The sequence below is a fragment of the Trichosurus vulpecula genome, chromosome 6 (genome assembly GCF_011100635.1).
Source record: "Trichosurus vulpecula isolate mTriVul1 chromosome 6, mTriVul1.pri, whole genome shotgun sequence".
Classification (NCBI taxonomy): Eukaryota; Metazoa; Chordata; class Mammalia; order Diprotodontia; family Phalangeridae; genus Trichosurus; species Trichosurus vulpecula.
In genome coordinates, this window is record NC_050578.1 from 210,868,800 (window position 1) to 210,892,993 (window position 24,194).

At 40.2% G+C, this 24,194-nt stretch overlaps 1 protein-coding gene across 1 annotated transcript in view; it reads left to right on the forward strand.

Moving 5' to 3' along the window:
- ZFYVE28 (zinc finger FYVE-type containing 28) overlaps positions 1 to 24,194 on the forward strand; it is a 212,425-nt gene that overhangs the window by 179,677 nt on the left and 8,554 nt on the right. Inside the window, exons 9-11 of the mRNA XM_036765515.1 lie at positions 2,954 to 3,108; positions 9,089 to 9,205; positions 10,243 to 10,347. Coding sequence (XP_036621410.1) covers positions 2,954 to 3,108; positions 9,089 to 9,205; positions 10,243 to 10,347 — 377 coding nt within the window. The remainder of the gene's footprint in view (positions 1 to 2,953; positions 3,109 to 9,088; positions 9,206 to 10,242; positions 10,348 to 24,194) is intronic.

Here is a 24,194-nt window from a genome sequence, read left to right on the forward strand (position 1 = left end):
TGTTAGGGTATAAAAGCTAAGTTCTGCCCTCTGGGCTCCACCTCTCCCTACCAATTTCCTGTCGGTTCAGAGACCGCCCTTTCCCGAGGGATCATAATAAAATCACTTTCTGCTTTCTACTTCAGAAGCCTCTGAGTTTAATTTTGAGTTTAGTTTTTGTCCCACACACAAGGGACCATATAAAACATTCATTTTCAGACCTAGCCATTGTGAAAATGTGCTTTGCTTGACTATGTATATTTGTTACTAGGTCTTTATTTTTCTTTTATCTGTTGGATTGGGGCTTGGGAATGAGAGAAAATAAATGCTTGTTAATTGAGAAAGAAAAAAAGGAAGTGGTGATCACAAAGAGCCATAATGACTTCATCAAGAACAGGTCAAGTCAAACTCAGTTCATTTCCTTTTTGACAGCATTCGTAGACAAATGGCAAGGCAGTCTGGTATATAAAATACAGGACTGGTCTTAAGAGTTAGAAAGAGTAGAGTTCTGACATATGATTTAACTTCATTGTGTCATTTAACTTCTCAGGGCTCCCAGCAACTTTCTGCGACAATAAATACAGACACATTGCCAGTCTACAATGGCAGAAGGCGTTTCTATAACAAAGGGAACCACCTACCTAAAGAAATCATGGGCAAGACACTTACCCTTTCTCAGCCTCAGTTTCCTCATCTATAAGATGGAAATCATAATAGCACCTACCTCACAGTGTTATTGTGAAGATTAAATATTTTTATTAAAATATTTTTATTATTATTAAATTCACAATCAGGTATAAGTTGGACTAGTTGGTTCCTATGATTCTGATTTTGTGGAATAAACACAGTCTGTATTCTGGACCATACATCAAGCCTTCTTAGCATGGTAGAACCTGACAGAGCTTCTTGGGTTCATGAAGAACCCAGGATAACTTCATATCTTGATGAGACATTAAAGTAGAACTTCATGGAGTGACTTGCACGTATCAGTACTTGATAAATATATATTGAATGAATTATATGAGATGTCACCAACCTGTCATATAGGAAGACACAATCCCCAAAAGTCTCGGCTTTGGAAGCCTTATTTAGTGCCCTGGCATATTGAAATATGCCACGTAGCATTGGTAACGAACCTCAGCAAATAGCACCAGGACCTGATTTTAGATGATGGTCTCAGATTCCTCCTAGCAATCATTTTAGGAAGATTTGAAGCAGTTTGGTACAGTGTAAAGACTGAAGCAGTATGACATAGTAGAAATAACAGTGGATTTCAAATCAGAGGAGCTGGGTTCAAGTCATGGCTACACCATTTCCTACTGTGTGATCATGGGAAAGTCATTATCCCTCTGTTCCTCAGCTTCCTTGTCTTTACAATGATGAGTTTGTACTGAATGATCTCTAAGGCCCCTTCCAACGCGAAAAATCTGTGACCCTGTGATTTACAGAAATGTAGCAGACTTTACTAATTTGGCTTTTTATTCTTCTCTCTTCTCTCCCATCACAGTAGAAAACCAATGTGTAGTAGAGAAAGGAAAAGAAACAAAGGGTCTGTTAATCCACAGGATTGATAAACACGGCCTGAATAATGTGTAATACCACTATAAGCCTCAGGGAGATAGCTACCCAACAGGGTCTTATTTAAACTTTGTAGCTCTTTTCATGTCTAACCAAGTGTTCTGTACAAAATAGGTAATTTTAAAAAGTTTTTTGCTCAGATGGTATGCTGCTCATTTTAGTGTTTAAACAGCTGCAGTTGCATATTGAAACCTTCAGTTGACCTAATACCACTCATGTTATAACCTGAGGGTATGGATAAGCTATCTCTATCTCTTTTTAGTCTCCATGGAGAGATGTACTGAATGGAAACTGAAGGCAAGGAAGATATATAGGATCATGTAAATATAGCTGGAAGGGACTTCCAAAGTGAGGAAACTATGAACATTCTGTTTAATGATTTTTCTGGCTAACTTAGTTAAATAAGATGAAACCACTAACAGTCAAAGATCCTTCCTCCCAACCTCCTTGTTCACCTTGTGTGATCTTACAGAGTAGTTAGTTATCACTGTTAATTGGTTTCACCACAGTCATTTCCATGTCAGTAATCTGTGTTGTTGTGCCAGTCTATAATTATCATTTGATTTCAAGTGACAGTGTGCTGTCAAAACTTCAGAGTTCTGCTCTTACTCCAGCTTACCGCCACTGGGATAATGAGGTCTTGGACAAATACTTGCCTTCTTCCTTTGGTTTTCTCACTTGGAGAACAGGGATATTTAAACAGTTTCAAAGATATGTGCTGACAAATATTGATGAACTGCTTTGAAAATGCTAATTTTTACAAATATTGCACCTGGTATTACTTCCACCATAAATAGTTTTTAAAAAGAAAAAGGATGCTATGAAAGAAACCATATTCAGTACAATTATCTTAGGAAACCATTGATGATAGAGCAATCTTCCTGTGGTAAATCTTTTTCTTAATTTAAATCACGTATTATAAGTCCTTTATCCCTTTTAAAAAATATAGTCTGAAATAAAGACTTCATTGGACATTCAATTGGAAAAGAAGCCATATGGGCTGATCTTGTAGCAAGAGTAGAGATAGACAAACTGAGTGTTGCACTAGTATCCATGAAATACTAAAAAAAAACTCAGAGGAAAACCTATAACTCATTGGGTGGATCCTCTAGGCAGTTCTGAAAGAAAGACACAGGTAGGAATTACTCAGGATGAGATGAAATTGATGGGTTGCAATCTGTACCAGGGAAAGGACTACCAGTGCTGGTGAGATCACAGATCCATTAAAGTATAACAGTGTCATCATATGAAAATATTGGCAAACACAGACTAACGTTTGTTTATACCACTTGGCAGTGATGGGCTCTCAACAGAAATAATCCAGTAAGAGGTCATTATCTAAAAAGAGAAGTGAATGTCTGTTAACCACCCTTCACCATATGTGCTTTTTGAACAGCAGCATCAAGACAAGCTCTTGTTCCTCGGATGGCCCTGACCAGGAGGAGATCCAGCTGGCCTTACAGGCCGCCAAAAGGGCTACGAGGGAAAAGATCAGATCCAGGTTTCACAGTAGCAGTGACCTAATCCACCGGCTTTTTGTCTGCATATCAGGTATGATCTATGCATTTTAAAAAATTTCTTTGGATAAACTCAAGATAACTATTACTCTTTGTAAAGTCTCAGGGTGCTTGAAAATCTCATAGAGAGAAGGTAACCCCTCCTACAGTTTATAAGCTTTAACACTGGAAGATTTTCGTAGTACATTTTTTTTAAAACAAGGCCCAGGAGGGACTTGACAATTCCATCTAGATAGTGAGTGGATATGAACTGATAGATTATAAGTTTGGCTTAGCCTCTTCTTCCTAATATAAATGGATAGTTACACATACCTAGCACTGGAGATGATTTTTAATATCACCAACCAGCAATATGTAATGTTGAAACCTGCCTCCTTAGGTAGAAGCAATGGGGAGATAGATATGTCAGCTCAATATAAGGAAAAATTTTCCTAATGATTTTAGATGTTCAGAAATTGAACATGCTGCCTCAGGAGGTAATAATAATGATGATAACTCACATTCATGTAGTACACTAGGATTTACAAAGGAAGTGTTTTTCTTCTCAATGGCCCCATAAGGTACATAGAATAAAAGTGTGATTATCCCCACTTTACAGAGGGAAAACTGAGCCTTATTTAATCAGCAAGCACGTATTAACCACCTACTATATGCCAGGCACAGCACTAAGTACAGTGGATACAAAGATAAAAATGGAACCGTCTTTGCCCTCAAGGAGCTTACATTCTATCAGAGGAGACAACATGATAGATAGATAGATAGATAGATAGATAGATAGATAGATAGATAGATAGATAGATAGGAAAGAAAGAAAGAGAGAGAGAGAAGGAAGGAAGGAAGGAAGGAAGGAAGGAAGGAAGGAAAGAGAAAGAAAGAAAGAATATGGACCCAATAAATACAAAGTAGCTAGAAGCTGGGGAGGGGGGATCAGGAAAAGCATCATGTAGAAGGTCATGGGGTTTGAGATGATTCCTAAGGGAAGTCAGGTATTCTGTAGGGCAGAAGGGAAGAGAGTACATAGTAGGCATTTGTATATTGCAGAGGTATGAAGGTGGGAGATTGAGGGCCATGTGTGAGGAGCAACAGTAAGAAGGCCATTTTAGCTGGACTGTAGAGTACCGGAAGGACAATAAATCTCTAATGAGACTAAAATGGGAGATCAGGGCCAGATGGTGAGGGGTTGAAAGGCCAAACAGAGGAGTCCATATTTTATCATGGAGACAAAGGTGAGTAATTGGAGTTTACTGAATAGGGAAATGACATTGTCAGACTGCTTTTGAGGAAAATGACTTTGGCAGCTGTATGAACTGGAGAAACAAGAGACTTGAGGAGACCAATTAGTCACCACTGCAGTAGTCCAGGCAAAAGGTGATGAATGTCTAAACTCTGAACTATGGGTAGAGGGGCTGTCTGAGGAGCAAAGAGGGGACAGATGCAAGAAATGTCGCAGAGGTAGAAATAACAAGAATTGGCAACTAACTGGGACTATAAAGTGAGAGTGATTAATTGAGGATAATTGTGAGGTTGTAAATTTCAGAACCTGAAAGAATGGTGAAACTGGTTTAATTAGAGTGGGAAGTCCTTTGGGGGGAGTTGTAGCTAATAGTGTTGATTAGGTAATGCAGCAAGTAATGAAGAGTCTTGAATGGCAGCCTAAGTTTAGATGGAATAAGTAATGTCAGTTAGTTATAGAAATCCATTCTAGGGAAAGATTCATTTTTCATCAGTGTAAGTTAAATTGGAGAGTGTAGCCACTAAAGTTGGGGGAACAATAAAGAGGCTAATATAAAGTAGTATGAGATAGAAGGCAAGAGCTTGCATGGTAGCAGTGGAAATAGGATCATAAGTTTAAGAGCTGGAGCAGCCTTAGAGGCCACCTGATCCAGCCCCCTCTTTTTATAAGGGAGGGAACCCACAAAAGTTAAACAACTTTAAACTCCAGTAACTTTGACCCCCCCCCCAATTTTACAGATGGAAAAACTGAGGCATTATCACAAAGCATGCTTATGTTACTGTGTATATCATGAGAACTAATTGGTATTTTGTGTCACTTAGTAGGAAGGCCTGTTGTTTCTACACTTCTTAAAATGTCCTTTCCTCTCATTTCAGATTATCCAAATTCTACCGTTTTTCCCATCTTCTAAAGCCTAGATCACATTGCCTGATCTTCTTTGCTAGAAACAAACTCTCCTTCCTCTGAACTTTCATCAGACTTTGTACCTCTCTTATTTTCTAAATTTCCTTCAGCTTTATTGCATATTTCTTACGTCTCTTATGCTAGACTGTCAGATCTATGAGGATGAAGACTTGCTTGTCTTTGGATAGCCTAGTGTCTAACATAATGTCTGACTGTCACTGGTACTCCATTAATATTTCATGGATGGGCAGAAGCATGAATGAGTGAATGAACAAATGATTGAATCATCTGATCTGTGTTTCATTTGACAGGTAGTGAACAGCAGTTGAATTAGGACCAAGATGTAGCTATCAAAACAAGCAGGGAAAATTACTGGATAGGTCAGGACAGATAACTAAAAGCCTATTTTCTGCACAGCCCTGTATCAGGTGCAAATATCATCTATACATACATACATATGTACATATGTATGGACGGACGGACGTATGTGAGTGGATACATATGTATACACTCACATATATTTGGAAGGGCATCTGGCCAGACCCCTTCATTTTACAGAGATGCTAGGTAGCAAAAAGACAGAGCTGGGAGTTAAACCTGGGTTCTCTGAATGCAGATTCTGGGTTTGTGCCATGGTGCATACCCCCTCCTTATAGAATGATGGAAAGAAGTAAAGTCATTCCTTCTAACCCCAAAGTGGGGTATGTTACTACCTACTTATGGAGATCTGGATAATGTCTTAGATTTTGGTTAATCAGATACTATGATTTTTCTTTTTTTTTAATTTGTTTTTTTATTATTTATTTAATATTTTTAGTTTTCAGCATTGATTTCCACAAGATTTTGAATTACAATTTTTCTCCCCATTTCTACCCTCCCCCCCACTCCAAGATGGCATATATTCTGATTGTCCTGCTCCCCAGTCAGCCCTCCCTTCTGTCACCCCACTCCCCCCATCCCCTTTTCCCTTACTTTCTTGTAGGGCAAGATAGATTTCCATGCCCCATTGCCTGCATATCTTATTTCCCAGTTGCATGCAAAAACAACTATTTTTTTTTAATATCTGCCTTTAAAACTTTGAGTTCCAAATTCTCTCCCCTCTTCCCTCCCCACCCACCCCCCCAAGAAGGCAAGGAATTCAACATAGGTCACATCTGTCATTAGGCAAAACTCTTCAACAATACTCATGTTGTGAAAGATTAACTATATTTTGCTCCCTCCTTTCCTGTCCCCCTTTATTCAGTTTTCTCCCTTGACCCTGTCCCTTTTTGAAAGTGTTTGCTTTTGATTACCTGCTCCCCCATCTGCCCTCCCTTCTGTCATCCCCCCTTTTTTATCCCCTTCCTCCTTCTTTCCTGTGGGGTAGGATACCCAATTGAGTGTGTATGTTATTCCCTCCTCAAGTCAAATCCAGTGACAGCAAGATTCATTCATTCCCCCTCACCTGCTCCCTCTTCCCTCCCAACAGAACTGCTTTTTCTTACCACTTTTATGTGAGATAATTTACCCCATTCTATCTCTCCCTTTCTTCCTCTCTCAATATGTTCCTCTCTCATCCCTTAATTTGATTGATTTTTTTTTACTTTCTTTAGATATCATCCCTTCGTATTCAATTCATCCTGTGCCCTCTATTCATATATATATACATATATATATGTATATATATATATATTATATATATATATATAAGTATATTCCCTTCAGCTACCCTAATACTGAGGTCTTATGAATTACACACGTCATCTTTCCATGTGGGAATGTAAACAAAACGGTTCAACTTTAGTAAGTCCCTTATGATTTCTCCTTCTTGTTTACCTTTTCGTGCTTCTCTTGATTCTTGTACTTGAAAGTCAAATTTTCTATTCAGCTCTCGTCTTTTCACTGAGAAAGTTTGAAAGTCCTCTATTTTCTCTGTTTTACTGAAAGTCCATATTTTGCCTTGGAGCATGATACTCAGTTTTGCTGGGTAGGTGATTCTTGGTTTTAATCCTAGCTCCATCGACCTCTGGAATATCATATTCCAAGCCCTTCAGTCCCTTAATGTAGAAGCTGCTAGATCTTGTGTTATCCTGATTGTGTTTCCACAATACTCAAATTATTTCTTTCTGGCTGCTTGCAGTATTTTCTCCTTGATCTGGGAGCTCTGGAATTTGGCAACAATGTTCTTAGGAGTTTTCTTTTGGGGATCTTTTTCAGGAGGTGATCAGTGGATTCTTTCAATTTCTATTTTACCTCTGACTCTATAATATCAGGGCGGTTCTCCTTGATAATTTCTTGAAAGATGGTATGTAAGCTCTTTTTTTGATCATGGCTTTCAGGTAGTCCAATAATTTTTAAATTATCTCTCCTGGATCTATTCTCCAGGTCAGTGGTTTTTCCAATGAGATATTTCACATTGTCTTCCATTTTTCATTCCTTTGGTTCTGTTTTATAATATCTTGATTTCTCATAAAGTCCCTAGCTTCCACTTGCTCCAATCTAATTTTTAAGGTAGTATTGTCCTCAGTGGTCTTTTAGACCTCCTTTTCCATTTGTCTAATTCTGCCCTCCTCATTGACTTTTTGGAGCTCTTTTGGCATTGGAGTTAGTCTATTTTTTAAGGTGTTGTTTTCTTCAGTACTTTTTTGGGTCTCCTTTAGCAAGTCATTGACTTGTTTTTCATGGTTTTCTCATATCACTCTCATTTCTCTTCCCAATTTTTCCTCTGCTTCTCTAACTTGCTTTTCCAAATCCTTTTTGAGCTCTTCCATGGCCTGAGACCAATTCATAGTTTTCTTGGAGGCTTTTGATATAGGCTCTTTGACTTTGTTGACTTCTTCTGGCTGTATGTTTTGGTCTTCTTTCTCACCAAAGAAAGATTCCAAAGTCTGAGTTTGAGTCTGAGTTCGTTTTCACTGCCTGTTCATGTTCCCAGCCAACTACCTGACCCTTAAGCTTTTTGTTGGGGTATGACTGCCTGTAGAGTACAGAGTACTTTGTCCCAAGCTTGAGGGGCTGCACTGCTGTTTTCAGAGCTACTTCTACACAGCAAGCTCTGCCAAACCAGCACTCCTTCTCCCCCAAGAACTGCCAACCAGGATTGTGGCCCAGATCCAAGCAGGGCAAAGCAGGCTTTGCAGTCCTGCTCTAATCTGCCACTTAATTCCTCCCACCAGGTGGGCCTGGGGCCAGAAGCAACTGCAGCTGTAGCTCTGGAAGCAGCCTCAGAGCTGTACCACCTCTGCCACCCCCAGGCGGTGCGAACTCCTTTCATTCTGTCCCAGCAGCTTTTCCCACTAACTTTCTCTGTTATTTTTGGCATTTGTGGGTTAAGAAGTCTGGTAACTGCCACAGCTCAATGATTCAGGGCCCTACGGCCTGTTCCGCCAGGCTCCCAGTCTGGTTGGTCCTGGCACAGCCCACGCTGGGCTCTGCTCTGCACTGCTCCCAGCTCAGTGTGATAGAGCCTTCCCGGCGACCATCCAGGCTGTCCTGGGCTGGAGCCCTGCTTCCCTCTGCTATTTCGTGGGTTCTGCAGCTCTAGAATTTGTCCAGAGCCATTTTTATAGGTGTTTGGAGGAACCTGGGGGAGAGCTTTAGCAAGTCCCTGCTTTCCAGTTGCCATCTTGGCTCTGCCCCCCATGATTTTTCTTAATGGATCCATGGGATAAAAACAAAACAAAACAATAATCTTTCTTTTCTCTTCACCCAGACAAATCATTCCCCTCAATGAGAGTAGTGGAGACTGTTGCCTCCATGACTGTTCTAAGGGCATGTTATCCTTGTGATTATTAATTTTAAAATGTAATTTTTGAAACATCGTGATAACACCTTATTTTTGTTAATTGATTTGATATAAATGAGGAACTAGTCGTTGGTTTTTCCCCATCTCTCCCAGGTGTTGCTGATCAACTGCAAACAAATTATGCAAGTGATTTACGAAGTATTCTTAAGACCTTATTTGAAGTTATGGCAACTAAGCCAGACACAGAAGATGGGGAAAAGTTAAAGAAAGGTAAGTATTGTGAGTGAAATGTTTATTTAATTCATGGTTCTGCAGTATCTATGACAAGAGTTTGAGTCATACAGAAAATCATGTTTTATAGCTCTTATTAAAACCGTCTTTAGATGGCAATGCTTTTACATATAGTAAAAATGTTTCCTCCATTAGAATTGGAGCTCTGAGAGCAAGGACTGTCTTTTTTAATTTGTATTCCTAGCACTTAGTACAGTGAAGAATAAAAAAATGTCAGCGCAGAATAAGCACTTAGTAAATGCTTTTTCTTTCATTCACATTTTTAGAGGTGCAAACTCTTTTAATCGGTATATTTATGTCTTCAAATTGTTCTCAGTTGTATTGTTTGAATCCTTATTTGAGAATGAGACAGAACCACCTTTCCAAGCTCTGTGGTTATAAGAAAACATACAACCACCTAGGACTACCTCATGCTACTTTCTCAAAACTCCATACATATACAGATGATACATATACATATGATAGATTGTAATGCTAGTAGTAACTTTCATTTGCATAGCATTTCTAGATTTACAAAGTATTTACAAAGGGAGTACAAATATAATTACACTCATTTTGTGATGAAGAAACTGAGTCTCAGAGAAGTTAAGTGATTTGGCTTGGTAGCATAAAGCTAGTAAACATCAGACCTTGGACCTGAGCCCAGATTTCCTAACTCCCAAACTATTCATGTCCAGGGAGAAGATAGCATTTACATATCACAGACTTTCACAGTTAAGAAGATGCAAGGACTGGATTCAAAGCCAGATCCTACAACTCCAAGTCCAGTGCCTTTCTACTACCTCACAGCGGGGCTATCCTGAGACAGCATCTTATTTTAGAAGACACCCAAAGCCTTCCTTTCACTCTAGTCTACTCTGAACCTCTAGAGGGAGCTTTAACATGTAGGGTATCCATCCCTAGAGGTCACACAGAATTTTTGACTCTTGACTCCAGGCTCCATTTTTTTGCTGTAGAGGATGAATTTCTTATGGACACATATCAGTGTATTCAAAGTGCTGTGCTTTATTTTTCAGTAAATCAGAATTTAAGAAGTGCAGCTCTGGAAGACTGTGCCCTTTGCCAGGAAACAATATCTTCTTCTGAACTTGCAGCAAAGGCAAGAGATGGAGACTTTGAAGGTACTTTGGAATTTCTGTGGGATCCAATGTGGGAGATTCCAGAGGGTGGAGAGAGCATGGGGGGAGGAGACAGAAAGGAGGAACAATGTTCAGCTTCACAAATAGAGCTTAGTAGAAGCAACAGCAAAGTTCATAAATCAGAAATTTCAAAACTCTCTCTCTCTCCCCCTCTCCCTCTCTCCCCCTCCCCCCCCCCAGGGGATGCTGGATGGTAAGGCAGGCTCCGGTGTTGATCATCCCATGATGCGGAGGCCCTCCTGAGCATGCTTCCACCACTCACTCCCCGTTGCCTTCCTGTGGGCCCTAACAGTACAGTCCTCTGCAGGGTTATTGCTTTCCATTTATAAGGAACTCAGCCCTCTCTCTCTTTGTGGAAACATGGCTTGATTTCTTTTCAAATTCAGGACCTCACAAAATATCATTGCCTCTAGCAAAAGAGGGGAATGAAATGTTCATGCTTTTCTCACTTATAGCCTGAGGGTAATTACCAGCTCCCAATTTTAAACCAGGAATATATTGATCTTAGTTTCTTGCTAGGCAAGCAAAGTATAATACCAGCCTCTGCCACCAACCCATCTCACAGCATCTCCTCTCCTCCCCAGCTGTCTCATATTAGCTCCAAGCCCCAAGACCTAATTCTGCTGACCAGATAGTCTCTTGTCTTTGGAACAGGGAATGCTTTATGTCCCCTTCCTCTACACACAAGGTCAATAAGTAAATTAGAAATGTTCAGGTATGTTGGCCAATATTTTATATTACTGTTAAAAAGCTTGAAAACCATAGTATGCTTTTAAAAAGAGAGAGAAGCAAAAAAAAAAAGTTGAAGTGAACAGAGAGCCCTTAGGGACACTGGGCTTCCTCTCTGGAGGAGTCACGAGGTGAGGGAAGAAATGCATGAGCTGCTTCCTCTCCTCTCCATCCACCACCAGCTCCATCAGAGGCCTCGGTGTTCACTGGACTTGTGCTCTCTGGGTTCTGTCCTGCTCCTCCCACACTCCCAGCTGTTTCCTCTGCCTGCCTCACATCTCGATTGTGATGACCTCTGCCTCTTTCCTGCTTGTCTTGCTCATTTGGCTTCTTTCATTTCCATGTTCCCCTACTCACAAGCCCTTTCCCCGAAAGTCAGCCTTAGTGGTATTCTGGATAGTCAGCTTCCAAGTCAGTGTCAGAAACCCCTTTGGAGCTTAGAGAGTGCTGCCATTAGACAGCCCCATCTCACCTTGCTCTATCTCAAAGCCTTTTGCCAGCTCTCTGAAAGGTGGGTTACATCCCTTCCCAGGGCTACAGTGTTGTGAAAGAAGAAAAAGTAAAGTTATGGAGAACAGGCAGCACCTGAAAACCAGGTAGGAAACTGGCCAGATGGGAACTGGACTGCTGAGAGTAAGGCCAGCTTGGCCTGCAGCAGTCAGACTCAAGGTGGTTTGTTTTGAGTTTTTTAAAAAGCATTAAAAAATCCTCAAGAAACCCAGAGAGGCTTACATTTGTTTCTCTTAGCTTGGCTCCTTTTGGCTGGGCTGGCGCTGACTACATTGGCATGGCAACAGTTGGTGTGCCCTAGATAGAAACGTTTTCATGGCACAGAAATGCCCCTAAGGTTAATGACACACCTAGGGCAGGAAACAAACCCAGAATTTTTAAGCATTTTGGACAGTTTGGCAGAACTGAGCAGTTCAAGATGTTAGCGTAACAGAGCTCCACTCCCAAAATGCAGAGTTCTTCCCCCCACCAAATCAGTGCACAGACCACTAATTGTTTCTTCAAAAAAGACTGAATTTCCCTTTGCCTGGTACAGCTACTGAATCGCCTCAGACGTGCTATGATCCAGCTCTCCAGGGCTCCTCAGGGAAGGGCTAGGTGAGAGTCTAGCCATCCTCAACAATAAGTCTCCAAAAGGCATCTCTTGATTTTACTGCTTCCATGTCTGGTGCTACAGAGAGATGTGATACCTTTTGATAAAGAACACTGTCATTCAATTTCCTCTCTTGGCTCTGCTCCATGTACATGTGTGCCAGTAAAAAAAAAAACCCACTAATGTGGCATCTGGCACTGTGGAAATGCGTACAACTGAACAACATAAACATTTTGGAAACTGGAATAAACTGGCCTTAATTCATAGGTTATATTTAATTTTACAGAGATAGAACATAGTGTAGGAAACTAGAATGAGCCATGCTCTTGCTTTTGGAGTCAGAAAGCTTGGATTTTATTACCATTTCTGAAACTCCCTGTGTGAACTGGGCAAATCTGAGCCTGTTTCTTCATCTCTAAATGAGCACTGAATTCAACAGTTTTTAAGATCCCTTGCAGCTCTAATTCTCATGATCCCATGATCTTTTCTGAAAATCACTTTTTTAAAAAAAATCAGCCCATGCTGGTGAAAATTTTAAAGAAAAGCTGCAATCTCTGCAGCTTTTCCCTAGAATCACAAATTGATAGGTTAGGAAGCCACTATTAGTATTGGGCATTTCTCCTGCTCTGTTTTTAACCAGGCATAAGTTCTTAGTGTCTGCATGCTTTGGGCTATGCACAATTCAAATCTTGCTTTTGGAAAGACTGATCTGGTGAGGGTACCTACCCACTAAAAGCCAAAGAAGAAATATGTACTCTTTAGTCCTGATCCTGTTAAGTCTTAGAAGAGTCACATATCTTATCTTTTATCTTAAGGAACTGAAAGGAGAATTCTAACACGTGGGAAATTTTATCTTTATTTTCAGGTGAAGTTGTAGGGTGAGAGGGCAACAGAAAGTGGGAAGGGAAGCAAACAGTACACATTTTTTTAAATGTGATTTGCAGCAGTCAACACAAAAAGTCTTTTAAAAAATTCCCTAAAAGCAAATGAAGTTATATTGCAGGGCTGTGTGCCAGAGATACTGTTTTGTTCCTCAGGAGTGTTTTGAATTGTTATTTTTTTCTTTCCAATAAATAGAGTAAAAGATTACCCATGCTATTTCCCTGAAAAACAGTATTAATCCATTTAAAAGTGTAATTATATAAATATGAAAAAGCTTTATGGAGGGAATAAGATGTTGAAGCAGATAAAGTTGAAAACGACTCAATAATAATTTCCAATTAATTTTTCTATTGTGCCAGGATCACTGAAAGTATTACTAAGAGCAATAAAGGAAGCTCACATGCTCAGATATAGAAAAAGATTTGAAGGGAAAACATATGTCAGAAAAGAGAATAGCAAGTACTGGAAAGCAAAAGTGTTCATTCTAGCATGTGTCATAAGTCAGCCTTCTTTTGAAAAACAAAACGTGAATATGTTTTAAAGTAAAAACTGAGGATTTTTGGCTCTGAGATAGAGGCTATCTTTGGCACATTCCAGCAACTTGAAGTATTGCCTACTGCTCTGATTTGGATTTTTAATAAAGAGAGTCGTTTGGATTGATAGTTTTTATGCTAAGGAGACACCCATGAGAATATGGAATAGCAATGCCTTTTGGGAGGAAATTAGAATCAGATCTTGCTGTTGGGCTTACCATTTTTTCTTCTTGCTATATCCAGTATTGTCCTTCTCCAAGTAGGAATCACTGGATCTCAAAGTTAGAAGGAATGTCAGGGACCACGTAGACCAACCCATACTAAATAAGAATCCTTTCTACAAAACACCAAACAGGTGGCCATCGAGGTTTTTCTTAAAGGTCCCACTAACTCTGAATGCAGTACATGTACTAGGAGGTTGTTAGGAAGGTAGGTTTTTTTAAATCAAACCTGAATGTGCCTCTTTATAACTTCTGTTCTTTGCTTTTAGTTCTGTACTCTGAGACCAAACAGAACAAATCAAATCCCTCTTCTATATGTCAGTCCTTCAACTACTTCAAGACTGTTCTCGTGTTCCCCCAAGTTTTCTCTTCTCCTGGTTGCCCTTCTCTCAATGCTATCCAGTTTATCAATGACCTTCCTAAAAATGTATGGCCTGGAACTGAACATTACAGATGTGATGATCTAACTAGGGCAGATTGGATCATCATCCCCTAGTCCTTGACACTATACTTCCCTCACTCTACATCCTAAGATCTCATTATTTTGGGGGCTGCCATATCACACATTTGGCTCATTGTGCTTGAAAGACAACTAATATCAATTTATGTCTGCTCAGTCTTCTTCTATCTTGTACTTGTGATGTTGATTTTTTTAACACAGGCATGAGACTTTATACTTAAGTCTTTTCAATGTCATCTTATTAAATTCAGCTCAGTAATGGAGGCTATGAGATCTTTTTTGGAACGCTACCCTTTCATTGAGTATGTTATCTGCAGATTTGATGAGCATGTCACCATCTATGCCTTTATTCAAGTCAGTAATAAAAGTGCTACAGAGCCTGGTGCCAGGCACAGATTTCTGAAGCTCTCCACTAGAAAGAATGCCACTTCCGAGATGACTGAACACATTAATGGTTACTCTTCAAATTCAGCCATTCGTTTGATTCCAAATCTACCAAAATGTACCATCATCTAACCTACATTTATTTTCTATGAAAATAACGTGAGAGATTTTGTCAAATGCTTTCCTATAATTCAGGTAAACTATAGCTTCAGCCATCATCCTGATCTACCAGTCATATAACCCTTCCAAAAAGGGAAATAAAATTAGTCTGAATGGCCTCTCTTGCTGAACCCAAGCTGGCTCTTTGTGATCACAGCTCTCCTTTTCAACCTATTTACTTGCCGTTTCCTTAATAATTCCAAAGTTTCCCCAGGACCTGAAGTCAGTCTCACTGACCTATATTTTTATAAACTCCATTCTCTTCCCTCTTTTGGAAATTAGGACAGGCTTTTGTCACTTTGATTATCCTTTTCTCCTTTCCTCTCTCTCTCTCATATCCATACAAGCTGTAGCTCTTCTCCTTTTTATGGTCAAACCCCTAGAAAAAAGTTATCTACACCTGTTGCCTCTTACCATGCAACTTCAGCTTTGCCCTTCAAGGTCACCAGCTGCTAAATCCAGTGGACTTTCTAAGGTGTTATTCTACTCAACATCTACAACTTTTGACATCAGCTACCTCCTCTCTCAGACAATCTCTTCTCCCTTGACTTCTGGGATCTTGCTCTTTCCCCCTTTTCTTATTACATGTCTGTTTGTTCCTCCTCAGTGTTCTTTGCTGGACTATCATCCATTTCCCTCTCCTCCATAGCTCACTCCTGAACACTTGTCTCTTCTCTCCCGTAATTAGATCTTGTTAGTTTCCATGAGGTTCAGTTAACAACTTAGTTCAGATTACTTCCAGATCTATCTCTCTAGCCCTCATCTCGTTTGTGAGGTCCAGTCCTGAATCACAAACTGCCGGCTGGACATCTCCATCTGATTGAACCACTGGCACCTCCAACTCAACGTGGAACTCTTTATTGCCCCCTTTAAAACTACTCCCCTTCCAAACTTTCCTACATCAGTGGAGGGCACCAACATTCTTCAAGCCTCTCAGGTTCACAGCCTCAGAATCATCCTCAATTCTTTCTTCTCCCTCATCCCATATATATAATAATTTGCCGAGTCTTATTGATTCACCCTCCACAGACTCTCTGGCATCTCTCCTCCCCTCTCTACTCACATAATCATTACCTGAGTTCAGACCCGTATCATCTCCCACAGGGACTGTTGCAGTTGCCTCCTAATTGATCTCCCTGCTTCCAGTTTCCTTCCTCTCTAATACAGCCTGCAAACAGACACCAAATTAATGTTCTTAAGGCACAGGTCTAACAAATCATGCCATTCCCTTGCTCAAAAATCTTCAATGTCTACCTGTTGCCTCTGATAGAAAATGCAAACTCCCCAACTTGGCATTTAAGGCCCTCTATAGATGCACCTCCTCCTCCTTTTCCAGACTTATTTCGTATTGTTTGCCTTTCCTTTTATTCCAACTGACGTACTGGCTATTCCCTTAACTTAGCAATCCACCTCACTCCATCTTGCATGTATGTGTCTCAAACATGTTTCTTCTTTACCTACATCTTAAAATCCTTAGCCTCCTTCAGAGCTCGGAATAGGTGTCATCCCCCTTAGAAGCCTTTCATTTTTCAATGCTCTCTCTCTCTCTTATGTTTATTTACTGTTGTATACATCATATCCTTCCCGCGTTAGAATATAAACTTATTGAAGTTTAGGACGATTTCGTTTTTACCTTTGTGTTCTCAGAATTTAGTACAGTGCTTTTTATATAATAGCTGTATGATAAATGTTAGTTGAATAGAATTAAATTGACTAACCACACTAAGCTGCCTAAGGAGAAATTGTGATGGACTGAGAAATATCTGGGGCCTTGGCTTGAAGTTTTCGCCCTATCAGTATGTTCCAGCCTTGCCTTCTTTGACTCTGAGGCATCTCATACCAGCCTCCAAGGAGAGATTTACCATATACTTTGCCCCCTTTTCCACCCTCCATGTATAAACACACATTATTTTCTGTGATCCTTGATCTCATCCTCATTGAAATAAGAAAACTCCTAGAACTCACTAAGCCGTGTTTTATGATTGACCAGAGGGGGTCACTGTCGCATTGCCTATAGCTTAATGATGTGCAGGGCTCTTGGCCCTGCATGTCATGGGACCAAAATTGGTAATAGAGCCAAGATTATGCTTTGGCAGTGCTGAGGACCTCTGCTAGGGCCACCATCTGCCCCTCCACAGACCAGCCTGGCCAAATCAAGTTTAATTTGTTCCTTCCTGGAAGTTCAGTTAAATATGTTTAGCCTACCCTTTTCCACCACTACCTTTGAGACAAAACATTCTAGACTTGATTTTTATCTTTAATAAAAAACTGACTTTTTCTTTCTACTTTCTGTGTTTGATAAATTGGAATTTCTTTGGGGCTGTTTAAAAATCATCTTTCCATATGTTATCACCATATTACCAGTAATTTTTTAAAAATTACCTGTCTTCTGTGTTTACCTAAAATTTTTAATAATTTTCCACTATCGCAATGATTCTTTTATCTAAACTATTTAATTAAGTGATTATCTTTCTACTTTTCTGTCTGCATTTTCTTCCAGTACTGTGGATTTTTCTTATTAATTTGATGGTGCTTAAATTCTTCTTTCCATTAAATGCTCTTTTTCTGCCTTTCACATTTGACTAATAATTTGCCGTTAGCCTCTCAGTTCACATGTTCCTCTCTTCTCCTCTGTATTTACTTTCCTGAGCACTCAAATGACTAAGCCTTCTCCCTCACAGAGCCATTTGGCATAAAGATAGAATTCTTCCTCTTCCTGATACACAATTTATACTGCTTGGCTGATCTCAAAAGTCCTTACAGAGAGGGTTTCTGAGACTGGGGATTCATATGTTTTCATTTTTTTCCTGCACATAGAACTTATGGAGCGTAGTGGCTTGGGAGCAAAGTAAAAAAAAAAAAACAAACCCAAAACAAATGTAGTCAATGTTCTATGGAAACAGTTTCCAGTTCTGTTCTAGGGTTATGCGTGCAAGTTAGTTCACAAAGCCGGCTGCATTTCATGTCATCTTTAGTTTTATCCTCTTGTAAAAGAAGTTTTGCACAGTATTTTTGAAAATTTGTTGCAGAAGAGTGGCTGGTAGCCCATCTCATCATTGTTACACTTAGAAATATACCTGCCACAGACAATATAGCTTCCCAAAATGGTCTGGGATGGAGCATTCAAGAAACAAAACAGGGTCAAAGGAATACAGAATACTACAAGATTAATTGTTTTAGAGTAACCTTAAAACCCCAGAGTTAGCTGCTGATTCCCTCCCAACAGAGAAAGATGTGATGACAATTTGAAAAATTCATCAAACATTTTAAATATCTACTATGAGTAGCAGAGCATGGGGCTGAAGTTGGAGGACCTATGTTCGTATTCTCCCTCTGACGCCATCTCTGTGAACTTGGGCAAACCTCTTAACTTCTCTGGGACACAACTTCCTTGTGTGAAGTGGAGATAGTCCCACTAAGGTGACTTCCAGGTCCAAGTCTACGAGCACTATGATAGTTACTGATGGAGGTATAGAACGTGGCCATTGCCCTCATGGAGAGTACAGACTGGTAAGGAGCATGAAATACACATACTAAAATCACTATGATACAAAATAAAACAAGATAAGGACGTGAGAAAGTACAAGGTCTTACGAAGGAAGGGTCATTTTCAAGGAGTTGGGGAAAGAAATATGACATGTGAACTAGGTCATTAATGATAAGGTAGAATGTCAACAGATAAAGATTTAGGGAAAGAATGAAGGAACCTGAGTAGGAGGGAATTGCAACCACAGGGTGGAAGATTGTGGAAGGTCATGAATGCCAGGCTAAAAAGTTTGGACTTTTTATTTGATAAGCAGTCAGGAGTCAATGAAATATTTTGATCAGAGGAGTAACATAACTCACGTTTATATAGCCCTTTAAAGTAAACCTTCTTCTCCTGGTGATATCAGATTAATTGCTCATTAGCTAGGAGAAGTAGGAGATAGAAGTTTGAAACATGAGAAGAATGGGTGAATTGTGGTGCAACTGGAATAAATGATAAAAGGGAGGAGGGATGGATGTTGATGATTGGTTTGGCACATGAGGATGTTGAAGGATCCTTAGGAAATTCAGGTAGGAGTTGGCCTACAGGTGGCTGAAGATGTGAGCTTAGAGCTTGGTAGAGACATCAGGGCTAAAAAGAGAAATCTGTTGAGTAAAAAGATGGAAAAAGGCTGAGGACAAAACCCTGTGGAACATCCAAGAAGATAAAGAAGCCAGTAAGGAAAGCAGAGAGGGGAGAATACAAAGAGAAAAGGAAAACCTCAATATATAGGCTAGCTGTGAAGTTAAGGAAGGAGAAGGCCAGAAGGAGCAGATTATCAAGTGTCAGACAGAGATGTTAAGGAGGATAAGGACTGAAAAAAAGGCAACCAGATTTGGAAACCACAAGGTCATTAATGACCTTTGAAAAGGCAGTTTCAATAGATTAATGTGGAGAGATTCCAAATTGCAGAACACTGAAGATGTGGATAGTGAGGAAGTAGAGACATTGGTAGATTATTCTTTCAAGGATAGCAGAAAAAAAAGTGGAGAGAGATAGCTATGTTGTAGTAGTCACTGAAAAAGTCTATTAGGTTTGGGAAGGCCTGAACATGTTTGTAAGCAAGTGGGAAATGGCTAGGAAATGAGGAGGAACTAGGTACAGTGTAGTACAATACAAGGCAAGGCAAGACAGTGTAGTACAAGATAAGACAACAAACATTTATTAAGCTCCTGTTGGGTGCATAACACTGTGCTAGATGCTAGAAGAGATACAGTTTAGTTAAGTCACAGTCCTGCCCTCAGGAAGCTTACTGTTTAATTAGGGGTATAGAATATGAGCATATGCTGTTGAAAAATGGCACTGATGGGCTTGCTTGAAGCAGGGTTGCTTTTATAAAAAACAAACAAAAACAAAACAAAAAACTGTAATACCTGCAAAGTGCAATAAAGTGAAGCGCAACAAAACAAGGTATGTCTTCTAACTAAGGAGCCAACACAGATGGCAATAATACGCTTGACCTGAAAAATGAATTTTAGAGAATTATTAGAGTTCTGTGGGAGATCTAATAGGGAAGGTTGTCATCAGCGAGAGGGGGCAGGAAGGGATTCCTGGAATAGACAGCATTGAAGATGGATTTTAAATGATGTGTAAGACATATCTAAGCAGATCAGTGGATAAAGCTCTAGACCTAGAGTCAGGAAGATCTGAGTTTAGATTTGACCTCAGATACTTACTAGTTGTGTGACCTTAGGCATGTCACTTAACCTTGATCTGCTTTAGTTTCTTCATCTGTAAAGTGGAGATAATAATAGCACCAAGAGCTGGCTGGCCTCCCTCTTTTGCACTGGCGGCACTTTCTCTCATTCCTCCTAGTTCTCTGGTTGAGGTGAGGGAATTGCAATACTCCTTGTTCCCCATTACCACTTCCACGTTCTCTCTCTACCACCAAAACTAAGTAACCTCTCCTCCTTTCAGGTTCACTTAAACCATGTTTACCACCCAATAAAAATCCTGATAGCTGTCTACAAACCTCTAGGACACTCTCCTTCTTTCCTCGATGAGTTCAGGGCCTCGATCATAGTGACATACTCCCCTCACGCACTCTAACCTCATAGTTCCTCAGCTTACTCATTTCCCTTGACTCTTCCACCCCACTTCAGGCACACACAGAGATGATTGAGAAATGATCTTGCCATCACCCACAGATGGACCACTTCCATGTTCATGACCTCTGGAATCCTTTATCTGATCACAATCTATTGTTATTCTGCCTCTTCTTCTGCCTTGCAACCCCAGAACCTGTTCTTCATCCTCATTGCAACCTCTAGTCCTTCCATCCTTAAGTTCTTTCCCAGTCCATCCCCGCCATGCACAAGCTGGACTTTCCTTTCTTCCCTGTCTTGAATGCTTGATGAAGGAATTCAATCCCACGCTGTCCGCTTCTCTTGAATCTCTTACCCCTTACTATATTACCAGTCTTACCCTGCCAAGCCTGTCTTGGATCCCTCCCACTATCCCACTGCCTTCACGCCTACACACATGCTGCTGAACAAAGCTGAAAGAATATCTCAAAACTGGTGCCTAAGTCCATTCCAGATTTATGTTATATAACCTCAACTGCCTACTCACTGATGTATGGCCATCTTTTACACCTCCCTAGCTCACTATCCTAGACGTCACTGTGGCTCTTACATACCTTTTCTTTCCTCTTCAAATATCCCGCAGCTCATCTGATGTACACCCTCTAAGCTGAGAACCTTACCGTTTACTTTTTTAAAAAGAGGCCATTCACTCCCTTTCCCCCTCTTTCTCGTCTTTCATCCCTCAGATGCCTTCTGCCACTATCTCCTCCTTCACTCCTGTTTCACATAATGAGGTAGTCCTTCTCCTTGGTCTTACATCTACAAGTGATCCCACTTGATTCCATCTTCTCCTGCAGATTGCCTCCTCTATCATTCCTACCTTATCAATTACCTTTAATCTAATGGTTACTTTTCTGCTTCTTCTACAAACATACCCATCTCCTCTCCCATCCGCAAAAAGCCCTCACTTAATCCATCCATTCTCCATTAGCTATCTCCCATATTGTCTCCATTTTGTGGCTAAAGTCCTTGACAGTTTATCCTCAGCTGGGTGCCTCTACTTCCTTTCCTCTCATTTTCTTTTTGATTCTCTACAAAATCTGGCTTCTGACCTTATCATTCTACTGAAAGTGCTCTCTCCAAACTTACTAATGATCTCTTAATTGCTGAATGTAATGACTTTTTCTCAATCCTTCTCTTTCTTGATCTCTGTAGTTTTTAACCACCCTCTTCTCCTTGATACTTGTCAGTTACTCTCTTCTCCTTGATACTCTTTTCTCTCTAGGTTTTCATGACACTGCTCTCTTCTGATTCTCCTTCTAACAGACTATTCCTTCTCAAATTACTTATCCAACACTATCCTCTATGCTGACCTCCAGTCTTCCATATCCAACTGCCTATTGGACATGGCAAACTGGATGTCCCATTTTAAACTCAGTGTGTCCAAAACTGAATTCATTGTTTACCTCCCCACCATCTTCCCCTCTTCCTAACTTCCCTATTATTGTTGAGGATATCACCACCCTCCCAATTACCCAGTATCACTCACTGTATCCAATCTGTTGCCAAGGATGGCCTATTGATGTTACCTTTGGAACGTCTCTTGCATATGCCACCTTCTCTCCTCTGACACCACTACTATCCTGGTATAGGCCCTCATTACCTCATGCCTGGACTATTGTAATAACCTGCCAATTGATCTTCCTGCCACTAGTCTCTCCCCACGCCATTCCATCTTACTCCAAAGTGATCTTCCTAAAGCAGAGATCTGACCACGTCACACCCACTCCACTGAAATTGCAGTGGCTCTCTATCACCTCCAGGATCCAATATAAAATCCTCTGTTTGGCATTCAAATCCCTTCCTAACATACACCCCCCCCACACCTTTCCAGTTTCTTTATGCCTTACACACTTCTTCCCAGGTACTCTGAGGTCCAACAACCCTGACAACTTTGCCATTCTTGAACAAGATACTCCATCTCCCAACTCCGCACATTTTCTCTGCCTCCTGACTTTCCTGGCTTCCTTCAAGTCCCAGCTAAAATCCCACCATGTATAAGAAGATTTTACTGATCCCCCTTAATTCTAGAGCCTTCCCTCAATTGATTATTTCCTATTTATTCTGTCTATGCTTGTTTATGTTTTGTTGTATGCATGTAGTGTCCCCCATTAGACTATAAGCTTCTTGAGAGCAGGGACTTTCTGTTGCTTTTCTTTATATCCCCAGTGCTTAGTGTAGTGTCTGGCATATAGTAGGTGCTTAATAAATGTTAACCGATTACCTTCCAGGACTATTATGAGGATAAAATGACAAATATCTATAAAATGTTTTGCAAGCCTACAAATGCTAGCTATTTGTGTTATCACTAAGAGGCTAACAGGTGAAGGTCAGAAGAACATTCCAAGTGTAGGGAGCAGACCAAACAAAGGCTTGGAGTTTTGAGAACATGGTGTGTTTTCAGGGGACAGAGAATTGTCTGATTTGACTGGAGCATAGAGTTCTCAGAGGTGAGACTGAAAAGATAGAATGAGTGCAGGTTGTAGAACATCTTAAAGGCTTGGATTGATTAGGGGCATGGGGCAGGGTGGTGGTGTCAATAGGGCATTGCTACCGATTTCCGAAAGCTATATAAAGAATCATTTGTAGAGGAGGGAAAGAAGGTGGAAAGACCTGGGTAAGGAGGCTGTTGCACTATTCCTGGCGGGTAAAAATGAGTGCCTGTAGTTACGGTGATGAAGTTGGAAGAGCAAGGAGCAGACTGATGGGAGAGATGCCGCAGAGGTGAATTTGATAGGCCATAGGATTGTGTTAGATTTGAATCCAAGAGAAGCCCAAGATTAGTGACATATGAGACTTTGTGAACAATTCTTCCTTTGATACCACCCCCCAAAATGGTGTAGCAAGGTGTGAGTTTAGCAAAAAAGATAATGAGTTTTTTTTAGATGCATTGAAGTTGAGGTCCAGAATGAGATTTACATTTTTAGAGAGGAAAGGTATGTGAATGTTTTGCATGACTGTGCTTATTTATTTGTTTAAATAAGGACAGGGATGGATTTTGGAGGGGGCAGAAAGAAGTGACAATTATGACCAAAAAAAGCTTTAAAAAAAGGAAGAAGAGGGTCATTTTTAAAATCCATAGAAGAGGATAAATTCAGGAGACACAAACAAGCAAATTAGCTTTTGAAACGTTCTTTTTTCCCCAGGCAAATCCTAGCTGTCTTTCATCTTTATCCTTTTCCACAAAACCTCCCTGGACCATTCTCCCTGATCTAAGCTCTGATAGCATTTATTATTAGTATCACTCATCTGACACTTAACCATAGAGATAAGAATGTAGGGTGCAAAGAGCACTGGGTTTGGCATCAGAGAACCTAGGTTTAGAATTCCTGACTCTTGCTTATTAGCTGTGAGAAGGAGGACAAGTTCCTTAGCCTCTCTGTACCTCATTTTGTTCCACCATCAAATAAAGGGGTTGGACTAGGTGATCACTAAGGTCTCTTCCAGCTCCAAATGCTGTAGTCCTGCTTCCTGCCTACCAAGTCTCTTCTGCTCCATTGGACTTATTATTATTTAGCCTCTTGTGTTTATTTATATTTGTGTTTTTCAGGCTTGTTAGTAAGCTCCTTACTTTTTATAGTCATCATTGTCCTGGTGTTAGAGTTAACATCCTTAGAGTTCGTATTCTGCCTTTGAAAATGACTAGCTGTGTGACAATGAGGAAGTAGCTTAACTCCTTTGTTTCCATTTCTTCATAAGCGAATCTGTAATAGTAGTGCTTTTTTCACAAGGTGTCATGAGGAACAAAT